Consider the following 14161-nt stretch of genomic DNA (forward strand, 5'->3'; position numbering starts at 1 on the left):
GCACCGTGATTATCTGCTTCTGGCTAAAGAGAACATTTCTTTCCCTCAGAGGTCTAGGGAGGCACGAGTTCACTGGACCTAAGACCCGGAGAGGCTGGCCCACCACATCCACTGTCACTGATGAATGAATAAGTGGGGGGCGGGAGGCAGCACAGGGATAAAGGATACAACATGAGCACCACCTCTACTCCAGTCCACTCCTCCTGCAGTGACAAGGCAATCCACCAGTCCAAAGACTACCACTAACAATACAGACAGGAGGGGGACCTTTGGCAATTACGAAAGGACTCGCACGGGGCCCCTATGTGGAAAAGTACGGCTGTCGTCCCCAACCGGTCGTCCAGCTTTCTGTCATGCCCACCTTTACTGCTCCACTCTGCAGCCAGAGTCGTCTTTTCCCAAAACCTCTATTAAGAGAGAAATAAAATTTGATCTGCCCCACCCTACCCAGTTTCACATTGTCCCTCACTTTCTGCCCCCAGCCCCCACCCCCACACCTTCAGTCCTATTACCCTTTTCTGCCCTCTCTCCTGCCTTATCTAAATGATAAACAGACATTCGGCTCGAGGGTAACCTCTATGAAGCTCGTTCTGTCAGCTCCTGTCCCAAGGCTAAACCAACCATCCTCTCCCCTTCATATCTTCACCGTACCCCAGACATACCTCCGCCACAGCAGCCACAGTGCTATTTTGCTGTTATTAAAGCTACAAAGAGCATTATTGAAACGACTGTGGAAACTTGTACTATGGGCTACATACGAAACAGTGTTGCATCAATGTGAAATTTCCCAAGTATCATGAATGGACTGTGGGGCAGAACATCCTTGTCGTCAGGTGATACTCACTGACGGATGCAGGGGAGAGCTGTCACGCCTGCAACACACACTGAAGCGGTTCATCAAAAAATAAAATACACTTATCTATGCATGTGTGTATTTGGGGTTTCAGAAGGAGAGAAGGAAAGAGAGAGAAATAGAGGCGGAGGAGAAGGAGAGGTTGGGAAAGAGGAAAGAAGAAATGCGAGGTGGCAAAATGTTAACGATTGGCCAGCAACAGTGATATATGGAAGTTCGCTGTACTATTCTTTGCAATTCTGCTGTAGATTAGAAAGTGCAGAATAAAAAGCTGAAGGAAAGGGAAAAAAGGCTCTACTAGAGATGCAGTACCTGAGAACTCGTCAATTTGCAAAGACAACCCTCCTGAAATTTGACTCAGAGAACATGGTCTCACAGCCAATGCCAAGTCCAACCCACCAGATATGTATTCTGCGACTGACAATGACTCTGTGGGTTTGTCAGAGCTGGGAAAAGCGGAATACCTGGAGGGTTGGAAGAGATGGGCTGGGAGTGGAATGACTATTTCTCCTTTCATCTTGTTGATATGTTTGGATGACGCTTTGTGTGGAACACACCGGATCGATGCCTTTCAAAACCATCCCCCTGAACACTTGGGGCAAGATATCACATTTTTCATAAAGCAGACTTCTATATCTCATACAATCTCCCTTTTTTTATTTTTATTTTTTGGTGTCTTTGCAAATAAGCCACTTAATCATCAGTTCCTTGGGTGGTGGATACTGGAGGTACAGAGCCAAGAAGCTGAGTACTAATCGGGCTGTCTGCCTCCAACGGAGAAGTGAGTGATGGCCCAGCTGTGCAGACTGATGGCAGCCAAATGGCTAGAGTCGCTGCCGCAGATTTATGGAGGCATCGACAAGGGCTGCCTTTCTCCCATTAACGTAATTAAGACAATGAACTACTTTGGGGAAAGGGGGTGGGAAAAAGAGAAGATCCGCATTCGAGACTCAGAGAACAATTAATTACATTTAAAGCTACATCGATCTAGAAGTAAATACCTCATCTTCATGTCGAGCTCCTAGAACTTTGAAACAACCAATTGCCCAGGCCCCCAGAAAAGGGATAGTCCCTTCTCCCCAAGAGGGAACACAGTGGGCCTCTTCAAAGGAGGGCTCAGAGCAAGTGCAGCATTCTCCAAAGAAACATCAGTTAATTTAATAACCTTGAGAACCATCTCCATAATCCTCTATCAGACTGACAAACCCATTAAGTGCAAAAAAGCATGCCAAGTGAGGCCAAGACCGCCCACCGAGATTGATCTATGTGATCCTTTAAGGCAGCAGTCTCTAGCCTCTTAGCACCAGGGACCGGTGCTCCTATGAAAATCTAATGCCTGGTGATCTGAGGTGGAGCTGAGGCGGTGATGCTAGCGCTGGGGAGCGGCTGCAAATACAGATGAAGCTTTGCTCACTTGCAGGCCGCTCGCCTCCTGCTGTGCAGCCCGGTTCCTAACAGTCCACAGACTGGTGGTATTATCAGGCCTACAGGCTGGGGACCCATGTTTTAAGGAAACCAAGAGAAATACACTAAAATCCAACCTCATAAAATAAAAGGTAGATAATTCACACTGCCAAGGGTTTCTCGGCCAACAGGTGGCTCCCCTGGGTTGCCTTAAAGCGCCAGTCCCCTTCACGCCCAGCGCAAGAGGCATTCATCAAAATTTTTGTGAGATGGAAAGAGTCTGAAATAAGATTTTACTTTTTCCAAGAAGATACTGATGACCAAAAGAGAGAGCGATGTCTGCTCTAATCAACCCCCGTGTTCCCTCAGAGCCCCAGACCTCGGCTTGCAGAAGACAGTCAAGCCGTGAGCTGAGGTTCCTCTCTTGGCAGCTCCAGCCGTGTATCCCTAGGCAGGTTCATCTCTCCAAGACTCACATCCTCTGCTGTAAAATGGAGAAAATAAGGATACCAACCTCTTAGGGTTTTTCGTGAGTATTAAATGACAGTGTGAAATTAGCCTACCCAAACCACACGGCAGATGCTCACTCCCTGGTGGTGGCTGTCGATGCCTCCATAATCAGAGGTCGGCATCCCCGTCTGGAGACCAAGAGATATATGGGCAGCAGAGATCAGACACAGACGCGTCACGTAAGTTTCAGTGACAAAGCTGAAGACTACAAGCAAGTCTCCTAATGACCACAGCAGCCCCTGGGCCCACCTCCGATGCTGCTATAAATAATCAGTTATTTGAGAAAAAGGAGAAATAATTGTGTAAAACAAGAGAAGTGTTCTAAGACTGTGTGAAATGTTTCAAACATAAATTGTTTATAGCACGAGTCCCCAATCCCTGGACTGCGGACCGGTACTTAGGAACCAGGCCACACAGCAGGAGGTGAGCGGCAGGCGAGCGAGCGAAGCTTCATCTGTATTCGCAGCTGCTCCTCAGCGCTAGCATCACCGCCTCAGCTCCACTCCAGATAACTTACGAGCAGGCATGTCTGTGTCATTTTACAGATGAGAAAACTAAAGCTCAGAAAGGTTTTATAATTTACAGACGGCTAAATAAGGAAAGACTTGGAATGTGAACCAATTCTGCATGGTCAGGGCCTCTGCTGGACCCCTCCCTGCCCTGGGGTGGGGAGGAGAGGGGCAGGCAAAAAGTCACTGGAACGTTTTTCTGGAAGAGCAGGATTCGTGAGCTCCTGCCGAGCGCACGGGGAGCATGGAGATGACACACGCTGCCCTTTCATGACACAGACGTATACGGACAAGCGGAGGGGGAGCCACGCCACTACCGTGTCTTCTATTAAAAGGCAAATATTTCAGGCTAGGTAGCAGGCTTTGCTTGACAGCATATTAAAAACAAGATCTCTAGAGAAGAGCTGAAAGCATCAGGAAAGGAGGGAAACCTCTGAATATCCACAGCTCTGCCCGGGGTGAGGAGGGAGGGGGGCTTTCCAGGGTAATCCCTGGACCTTCTGACCCTTTTCACAAAAATTTCCCCTTAAAAGAAGGAGCTTAAGCACAGCAAAGTTAATCTGTACATATTGTGATTGACCCTGGGACTTTTACCTAATCAAATAATTCAACCAAAGAAGAAAAGCTGTATATCCTTATAGTATCAAGAAGCTGAAGAAAAACAGCCTGATAACGCAACAATTTGGTGGAATGTTACGCACGCACGTCGGAATGTTGCACACGCACTGACCTGCACACAGGTAATGAGACTGTTCTTTTCCTGAAACCTGGGGGTGAGCACCGGGCTGCCAGCTGTGGCGTGATTCTCTTTACAAGGGTCCACAAACCACAGTCACAGACCAAGTCTCCACCTGGTTTTACAAAGAGTTCTACCGGAATGATTTAAACAACCCTTTAAAATTCACAGAAAATTAACAATTAACTCAGCGTGCTTCTTTGTTGAAGCACGAAGCTGGGCTAACATATCCCTGATTGATGGGGTGCACGCCACATAACTTCAGGGTCAGGTACCCTATCACCCGAGGAGAGCCCAGTCCACTCTGCCTTACACTAGTTCTGACCACAATCTGCACCCCTCAACTCCCCCCGACTCTATAAAATCTGCTGTGCCTTCTGGAAGGGCTCGAAATTCATTCTTCTAGAAGACCTCCCATCTGAATCTGTAAAACTGAAGTTTATGCTCAGTCCCCTGAGAAATCCATACTGGTTACAAACAGGCACACCCTGGACCTATCACCCATAACCACCACCGCCATAACCTCAATTTCAAGCATCCCACTCTTCACCCACCGCCCCTGATCACCTAGCTCACTCCGTCTCAGCCCTAGCTCCGCCGAGACCTGCTGCCTGTGGACCCTGCGCCACCCCCGTGAGGCCTCCACACCCACCTTACACCTACTCCCTTTGATCTGTTCCCAGCAGCCCTGCCGCTCCCTCCCTCAGGGGCACTAACCAAGCAAACCTCAACTCCGATTTAATCCCTCCTCATATTCTCCATGCCTCGACCTGGCAGCTCAACTTTCCTGGAGAAAGAGAGGCACGCACCACCTGTTTTCACTTTAAATCCGTGACCTAGAAACCTTCAGTGTCCCCGGTGGTGTGTGACAATCCTCTTACCTTCTTCTTCCCCCCGAGACAAGTATTTCCCGCCATCTCCTCCCTCCTCGAACTCTAACAGCTCTTTCCTCTTCAGCAATCTCTGCTGATCATCTTGCTTCTTTTTTCACAGAGAAAATCGAAGCAGTCCGTAGAGAACATGCACATGGCAATCACTATAGCAAACCCTCGCAGGGTGCTTACTCTACACCAGGCACCGCTCCGAATCCTTGACACACGCCGCTGTGTGCACAGACAGAGCCACCCCATGGGGAAATGCACAGACAAGGAAACAGAGGCACTCGGAGGTTAGGTAACTAGGCTGGGATGCTCTGGGCCCCGTGCTTAACCATGGGGCTCTCCTGCCGCCTGTCCGGTGTCTGCACCCCTCCGCTTAATGGATCAACTGTCCTAAGGGCCACCCTGATGCCCATGCACTGGATCCCATGCCCTCTCACTATCCTGACCCCTGCAACCATCTCCCTCCTTTCTCCTTAACCAGTCCCCTCAGCATTCAAACATCTGAAAAAGCCAAACTCTCATCTCCAGATGTTCCTCCAGCTTCCACCCAATTTTCTGCTCCCTTTTAATGCCAAAGCTCCTCACGCAGCTGTTTCGGCTCCGTCACCACTTTTCTTCCACTTCTCCCTTGAACCCAACCAGACCCTGACAAAGACGGATGCTCCACTCACAGGTCCGATCCTTCTCGGCTCATCGGCAGCAATTCCACACAGCTGATAACTCCTTTCTCCTCAAAACACACCCTTCACATGGTTTCCATGACAGGATGCCCCTCTGGTTTCTGTCCTACCCGCCTGGCTGGCCCTTCTCAGTCTCCTCTGCTGGAGCCTTCTCATCCCCCGACCTCTAAGCACTGACGTATCCAGCCCAGTCTGGGGTGAACTTGGGACATCTAGACCTTTCACTGCAGCTAAACAAGCCAGCAACCCCCAATGTGGTATCCACAGGCCGTGCCTTCAGTGGCTTTGACCGTTTCAAGGATGTCTACCACATTTTTCTGGCTGACTTCCAAAATCTAGAACTTCCATTTTACAGCACAATCTCTTCGTGGGTGATGTCTCTCTCCCCAGCAGCCACTCCTCTGCCACACGGCGCCGCACCACACCAGACCACACCACACCAGACCACACCACACAGCCCAACACACCATGCGACCCAACACACTGCACCACGCCACCCACCACACCACGTGTCAGAAGGATCAGAATGTTCATGCACCTACGATGCGTTCTGCACTGGGCTCAGTCTCTACCCACAACCGCCGATTCTCATACTGCAATTCTAGGGAGGCGTCAGGAATGGAAATAGAATCCAGGTGGGCCTGAGGGCAGTGTCCAGGACACTCCGTCACCCCACGATGCCCTCGATGACGCCGCACCACCTTTCAGCTACATACAAAAAGGCTTTTCCTCTTTGCCTCCAGTAGAAAGCCGCTGACTTGAAGTGGGGGAGAGTCTGTATGTGCCCAAAACCTTGCCATCAGTGGCTGATGCAGGATGAGGTCCCTCAGGGCTGAGCGCAGCACCAAGAAGAGTTGCATGTTTACCAACCCACAGGTTGGTTCCTTTACACATGGACAACGAGCTCTGGGTCACCAACAAGGCTGCCTTTGGGAACCTGCTGTGAAAGCTGAGGACGGCCAGTCACAGGTCATGGTTAGGTGTGCAGTGGCCTTACTCCTGGCTCCACCTTTTCCCTTCTTCCTGTTTTCTTTCTGTGGCCAGTGCCTTATCTATCTCTATAGGTCTTCTTTAACCTTCTCTAGGACACAGCGGGAATCAAAAAATCCCTCCCCTGAATTTTCCTCATCATCTCATATGCTTTTTCTGATGCTCTCCCTGCCCTTGTAGAGTCATAGCTCTTGCAGAGAATCAAATGCAAGGCTCACGCTCTGAGGATGAGCATTTATGTAAAAATAGCCTATCAAATTATGCCTGGAATAGCCAGATTTGACTGCAATTATACTTTCCCACTCTACTTTCTCAAACTCGCCGAAAGGAACAGGACGTGAGCAGGGAAGGCTCAGAGGTGGAGACACACCCAAACAACCGGCCGCGGACCCGGTGGCACACGCCAGCCTACCTTGGTCAGGTCCATTCCAAGTTTGAGCTGCGAAATGAGATGAAGAATCACACTGCGCTGATCCTCCATGACACCCAATTCTGTCTCTTCCTTGTCTTCTGTGTCGCTTTTTTCATCTTCGGACAAAACCAAGTCAGGGCCTGAGTTTGGCTAAAACAAGATCATTCATAAAAATCACCAGCTGGTCCAGCAGAAATGAGCAGCATAGCGTACGAACCCATATGCTGAGCACTGACAGAGCGAGCCCAGTCCCGCCCCAGGAAGTTCCCCTAACCAGTCCTACTGGCCATGGGGTTAAGGATGACCCTTTTGGGGATGCGGGCCACCTTTAGCTACTACTCATGCCCTCTCATCTGCTCCTGTTAATGAATCTTCTGGCTGGAGGATCTTCCCTGCCAAGAAAGTTCCCTGTCCTTTAAGAAACTAACTACATAACATACAAGTATGAGTCCCCTTAATCTTGACTATTCCCAAATGACAGTCTCCTATTAACTTGTACAACCCAGGACATTTTATATCTAATATAAATTTTTCTGTTTTTAAGTAAAAGTCAGATACCCTTGAGACTGAATGAAATTGCCTTCTTTGTGGGAAAATTTAGTCTGAGACTATTTCTACTCACATCAATTAATATCACTATAGCAAGTGAAAAAAAAAATGGCTCAGAGCTGGCATTCATTTAGGGAGGAAGATGAAAATGAAACCATACAGAAAAACTCTGAAACTTTATATAATGAAGAGATTCATGCTGGCCCACAGACCCTGCCTTCTTCAGAGCAAGTTTATTAATTCGATTGCTTGGTTCCAATTTTTCCAATGACATAGAAAACAGGCAAGTTAATAAACAAAATGTGCAAATGGAAGGACTGAGCACAGAATTTTCCAATACCCAAGAATCAAGAACTCTGGCTACAGTGTACAGCTGTCCTCAGATTTCTGTTGGAAAAAGTCACTCCATTCCTCCATTCCACATTTATCTATGTTCTCATGGTACTTGTTTATATGTAAGCAAAACACACACTGCACAACACATTTTTACAATCGTTTCTAATTATCAGTGACAGATATGACATAATGAACTTAATATACAGCAATGCAAGAGCTCAAAGATATTAAATATAAAAGGATACAGACTTGCCCACATGTCCATGCAAAAAATAATGATTTATAAACCTCGTCAGACAGAATCATTTTATCTAAAGGCACTTCCAATATGCAAAGGTTATTTTAGTGATGAGGTGGTTGCGCTTGTCCGGCTTAACATACATGTGGCCAGCCATTCCCGACCAGCACGTCAGAGAGGGAATACAGTGCTGCTCCCTCCTCGGGGCAGGCATTTGTAAAGTTTCCATTGAAAGAGACATCTTCCATAGACAGTAACCCCAATTCTGGGTCGACAATGGTGGTTCATCAGTGATGCCCACAGGACTTTCCCCCAGCCAAGAGCCAAGTTTCCTTCATCACATCCCTAGTTCTCTGGCCTCATCGCAATGTGTTTTAGCTGACGTCACAGGCAAGTTGCTCTGCTAGAATACACTAAAATGACTGAGGACACCTGATTCTATCCCGTTCCAGAGAAGACTAACCAGAGAGAAGCCTGGGAGGGTGGGTGGGGGTCTGGGCTGCCCTGATTCCATGCCGGGAACTCAGACACAATCTCTTCCAGTGGCAAAGGTGCTGCTGTGGCTACTTCTGTGTGGAGACCTGGCAGGCAATAATTTGTATCAGATTTCTTTTTCAACCCAGGGCAGCTGGGGGAGAGGGCAATGCCTGGGCATCTTGCTTTGGGAGAAAAAAGGACACTCAAAAACAAATCAAGCTATCGTCATGTACCCAAGGGCATGGGAGTGGTATGCAAAGTCCTTAAACAGCCCAACAAGAAAGGTAGCTACATTTTGAGCGCAATTATTCCTGCTTGAAATTCATTGTTCTCATAATTAATTGTACTGATTGAAAACAAAACAAATCAATAGCTCAAGCGAGGCAGCCATAAGCTTTATGAAGCAAAGGATGATTCTTTCTTCTGAAAATCTGATTTCCCATTTGCCCACAAGCGAGTGCACGGGGAAATCACCATCCTTCTCACTCATTGCCACACTCAGTGCAACATGTTTGCAGGCCACATGGGACCACCACCTCCTCCTGCTATCTGTCTTACTTGAAAATTGAACCCAGCTTGTCTCTCCCAGATTCTAGTAGCCAGGAAGCCTTCGGTAGGATCCTGCCACATGATACTAAGCACACACATTAATGTGCACATAAACTTCTCCAGCTGGTCCCACTTCAATCAACATCACATTTCCTCTCTGTCTGATGATGACTCTCGGAGACACTGGTTCCAGCAGAGAATGAAAGCTAGTACACAGTCCCCAGAAGCTGATTCACTCCAGGTGACCTGTGGCCAGAGCTCCTGGGGGCCCTGAAGTCCTGCCAAGAGCAGACAGACCATAGGGAGCCTAATACACACCTGCCTCATTGGCTCACATCCTTAGCCAGCTCTGCCTTAAGCTTAAACAAGGGTCCAGCAATATTTCTGTCTCCCACCGCTTCTGAGAACTTGCCTTTTTTCTCACAGTATGATTTGCAAAAAATTGTCTTCCCTACTAACCTCAAGTAAATCATCATGGTCAAAAACAAAAGCTGATTTCATTTATCACATTGTTAGTAAACATCTGAGAGGGCACTGCAATTCCACCCATACTGGACCTCAGTCCATTTGCAGAAAGGTGAGACCTTCTCTGATTTGGGTCCAAAATGAGGGATCGTGGATTGAAAGGCAGAATTGTTCAACAGGTCAGCTCAGTGTGAAAGACATCTGTTGGCAAAGGAAACACAAATCTGTCGGCATCTGCCAAGCACCCGCTGTTAGCAGGCACTGCAAGAAATGGAGGATTTGAATAGCCCGGATTTCTTCCCTTTTAGGGTCAAGAGTTTGATTCTGCTACTTTGATGTGAAATCCAAAACAGTGATAATGGTAACCAGCTCTTAGTCTGTTCTCCATCATCAGACCCACGTGCCCATCTGCATTGTCACCCGCACTCTCTCGGGGTTCTGCTTCTCTCCTGGGGGCCCCTGCACGCCCACATCCTCTGGTCCCTATGGATTTCTGCTTGTAAAGCAAAGATGACTGTCTTGAGGTGATCAAAGGCGGCAGAACAGTGTTTCCCCATCTCAGAAAAAAAAACTCAAAATGAGAGATGGTTTCATAATGCTGAAAAAGTTTGTAAGACTTAAGAAGAATTTTCAAATACCCCATCCCCCAGAGATCCTGGCAAATGAGTCAGCCAGCCATTAAAAAAAAAAAAAGGTATGCAAACTTAAAGATAAAATGGAATTAAAATATGTTTTAAAGAGAAGTAGGCTTTGGAAGGATGAAGCTTTTTTTAAATAAAATTATGACTCAATATTTCTCCACATGAACACCTCAGGGCATCTGGTGCTAGAAAAATCAAGTGACTCATGCCTATTAGCAAATGGGGGGAAGGGACGAGGACATTTAATGGATAGGAGGAAAAAGCCACATGGCAGGCTGGGGTTTAGGGATGCTCCTTGGTGACTCAGCAGTGACCTGTGCCCCAAAACAAGAGTTCTTAATCTGGGTCCTATGGACACTCCTTAAGATAGCAATACTACCCTTGACAGTTTACATGAAAATCATGTGTCTGGGCATTTTTCTGGAGGGGGGGGGTGGTCCATGCACTCAGCTTCTTAGAAGTGTTTCTGCCCTTGCGCTAACCTCAGGCCAAGAACCGAAGGTTCTGAGGATCAGGTGAGAGAGATGGACTCTCAGGGTGAGGAGTGGTCTAATCGGACTGTGACAGCACTGTAGATGTGCCCCTGCCTTTAACCACAGACCTCCACTTCCTACCCAGCAGGAAAGAGCAAATCCACAAGGCCGTGCAGGGGGCCAAAGCCAAGGGCAAAATCACAGCCTGTGTTCTTCCTAGGGGGGTTGCTGCTGTCAGAGGAACACTGAACTTTGCTTTCATCTCTTCTTTTTAACAAAAGCCTTAATTCTTCAATGCAAATTCCAAGTAAGATTGAAATTCCAATCTATTTCATTCCATACACATATAATTTTACCGTTTGGGTCAGTTTCAGGGAATACCACGAAACAGACATTTATCTTCAGAGTCCACTCACTCCCTATCGCAGGCCTCACTCCACCCCACGCTCCCAAATCTACACCCGTTCCTAGAGCCTCTTTTTGATTTTCCCTTCCTCCGACAGTGTGCAACCCATCCATCCTTCTTTCTTCACAAATCTCTCTCTTCCTTTCTTTCCTAAGACCTGGCACTCAGACAGCTGGGGCCCATATAAGCAATTTGACTTACTAATGTTCTCTTTATTTGGAAATACCTAATAACCTAGTATCTAAACTCAGAGGGCTGAATCCTTAGATTTGAGGCATAGTGAGAGGCAGCTGCATTACCCAACCTTTACAGAAGCCTTTTTCATGTTGAAGAGGAAGCAATTCCACGCCAGAGCCCTTAAATCATAGACATGCAAGTGTGAGTGGTCTACTCCGGCAAGGAGAAAATGGCCCCCTACAGCCATCTTCTGCCCAATAAGCATCCAAAAATTGGTATTATTAAGTAGACAATACCTTTAATAGAAAAACGACCCAGCGAGTTCAAGTGATCTGCAATTATTCTGAAAATCCACCTGACCTACGACAGAAATTAAGCCAGCAAGAGCATGAATATCAAATTCTCTTCTAGCAGTGAGCATACTGCAGCTCAATCAATCATTTGGAAGCCCGGCATCTCTCCCTACACATCGTTACCTTGGCATGGAGGCACAGTGCAAGCTGAGTCATGCCAAAGAACTTTGGTACTGAATGACAAGAACCAAATATTGTCCAGATATTGTCTGCACTGGAAAATGAGGAAACCCAGTCATGCCAAAAAAGTGTATCTGGTATTCTGAAAATCACAGAAAAGTGGGTGGCAGGGGAGAAGACTCAAAGCACTCCCCTCAGGTAACCTCGAATGAGAGCAACCTCATGACGTACGGCAGCAGGCGAAGCGGCCACCGGGGAATGGCGTGACCTCCTACGTAACTTACTTCTCAGTTCCACCACGACACAGCACATGCAGTAACATGCAGTAGTGACCACCAGGGCAAGTTCGCTTCTGATCACTAGGGGACAAGAGTCCAATGGAAGCTGGTTTGCCAGGAAGCAAGAGGCTCTAGGAAAAATAGGAATGCGAAGTAGAAAGGTGGACAGAGGTTAGGGGGCCACAGAGATCGGAAGAGTGGGTAAACAGAAGACAGAGGGGGCAAACAAAGAAACAGCGAATTCTGGCGGAGAAGCGAGGGGTCTCAGTGTCTAAGAGGTGCAAGGACCCAGGAACCAACTCCTGAACCGATTTTTTTTTTTCAGTTCTAACAATAATGGTGTTGCCATTGCTGACATTTGTGGAATGCATACAACCAAGGATTTAGTCCCTTTTGTCTCATCATTTTTTTTCATTTCGGTATTCACAGCATATTTAACCAAATTATCGCAATCATTACTGGACCCTCATAGTGCATCAATCGACACATTGGTAATGTTTTACATCCGAAGAAGCCCCCTCTAACAGCCCAAGGGCATGGAAACTGGCACAGCTACATCCGGAGACCCCGTCCAACCCTGTCCACGAGTCGCTAACATCGGCGCAGCCTAGGGCACGCGAAGATGACCAGCAGTCTGGCAAAGTTCCCTTGGCCTTTTTGTCTCTCATCCCCCAATGAGAAATTTTTATCGCATGACTAACAAGGGCAGGTCACACGCTTGGAAAAGTTATTTCCCGAGGACATGCACGGACATAAAGTTTTGTCATATGAACGTAAAGCGGCTGCTCCTGATGACCTACTGTCCATCCCATGCTTAGGAAAGGTGGGATTTCTCCTCCAGAAGAGTGTCTCTGGTGCCCGTCTCTAAACTCCCAAAAGGAGGCCATCTGCGCTGGGTGGAGGGTCTGGTCTCTCCGTGGACTGGGTGGATGCTCTTCTCTGGTCAGTAGTCATGCCCAAAAGCCTGATGTCAGACACATGCCTTCAGATGGCGTCCTATCGTCCAGCTGACGCCCCTTAGCCCTGATGCAGGGCGGCTGTTGAAGCCTCCTCACATGTACTGTCTTCTGTGGAACGCCACGTCCGAAGCCAGACGACCGACTGTGCCTCGAAGGCCACTACTGTACTTAGAGGATCTTATTTTGCCATTTGGAGGTAGGTACAATGAGGCCACCACGGAGGGAAACCGGACTGAGAAGTTGGCTCTGATCCTTAGCCGGTTCCAGTGCGAGCATGTCCACATAGCAGGCTGGTCCCAGCTGCCATCTTTGAGATGCTGAGTTGGTTGCCACTGACATCACAATCCTTCTGCCGCCTCCCAGTGGATGTGCTGGCTTTCTTGCTCTAACCACACATACACACACATTTGCCACACTTGGCTCTCACAGACTGGAAGGACAGATGCTCTTCCTGAGCAAAGGGGCCGACCTGCAGAAAGGTTAATTTTAAATCAAACACACCTTGGAAGGGGAAAGGAAGTCACTTCTGGGGAGGGGAGAGATGGGGGTGGAGCATTCATCGTCAGCTAAGATAATCAGGAACAATTACACCAAGAGAATTCGAAGGGGTTCCTTCAAAGACATTGAGGGGGAGCATTCGTGGAAATACCAGCATCTGTCCTTTTCTAATTTCCTCATATCTGCTTGGAAAACACTTTTAAATGAAAGCAAAAAAGAAAAGGATTGAGAAAGAGCAAAGCAAATCTAAAGAAAAAGAAAATCTAAAGCAGCAGCAGCAAATGCAGTTGTGGCTTCTGACACACACCGATCAGAGTCCTGGCCACCAGCATGCAGGAATCCAGAGGCCACAGACCACACGTTTAAGTTCCTTTAGCATCAGCCTGCAGCCAGGAATAAAGGGAAGGGAGCGAACACGATGGGCCGAGGTACCACGCGCCGTGTCAGGTGCTTCGTGACATTATCTCAATTCGCAAAAGACTAGCACTTTCAAACCACATCCGGCACTGAATCTATAGCCTGGCCGGGGCTGAGCAAGACCTTCCTGACAGCAGAGGTGTGTGAGGTTGGCGCGCACGGGCCAACTCGGCCCTCGTTCCGATGTCGCACAAGCAGCACAGGTAACATTTCCAAACTCAGAGGAAGCTTGTTAGCACGGGATGAAAGT

The 14161-nt window shown here is 47.9% G+C and overlaps 1 protein-coding gene across 5 annotated transcripts in view; it reads right to left on the bottom strand.

Moving 5' to 3' along the window:
* The window catches only part of OSBPL10 (oxysterol binding protein like 10), a 234052-nt gene that overhangs the window by 21445 nt on the left and 198446 nt on the right, over positions 1 to 14161 (bottom strand). For all 5 annotated transcript variants that reach the window (XM_016140772.2, XM_016140773.2, XM_016140774.2 and 2 more), the window contains exon 7: positions 6976 to 7125. In XM_016140772.2, coding sequence (XP_015996258.1) covers positions 6976 to 7125 — 150 coding nt within the window. The remainder of the gene's footprint in view (positions 1 to 6975; positions 7126 to 14161) is intronic.

The sequence above is a fragment of the Rousettus aegyptiacus genome, unplaced genomic scaffold (genome assembly GCF_014176215.1).
Source record: "Rousettus aegyptiacus isolate mRouAeg1 unplaced genomic scaffold, mRouAeg1.p scaffold_m13_p_4, whole genome shotgun sequence".
Taxonomy (NCBI): Eukaryota; Metazoa; Chordata; class Mammalia; order Chiroptera; family Pteropodidae; genus Rousettus; species Rousettus aegyptiacus.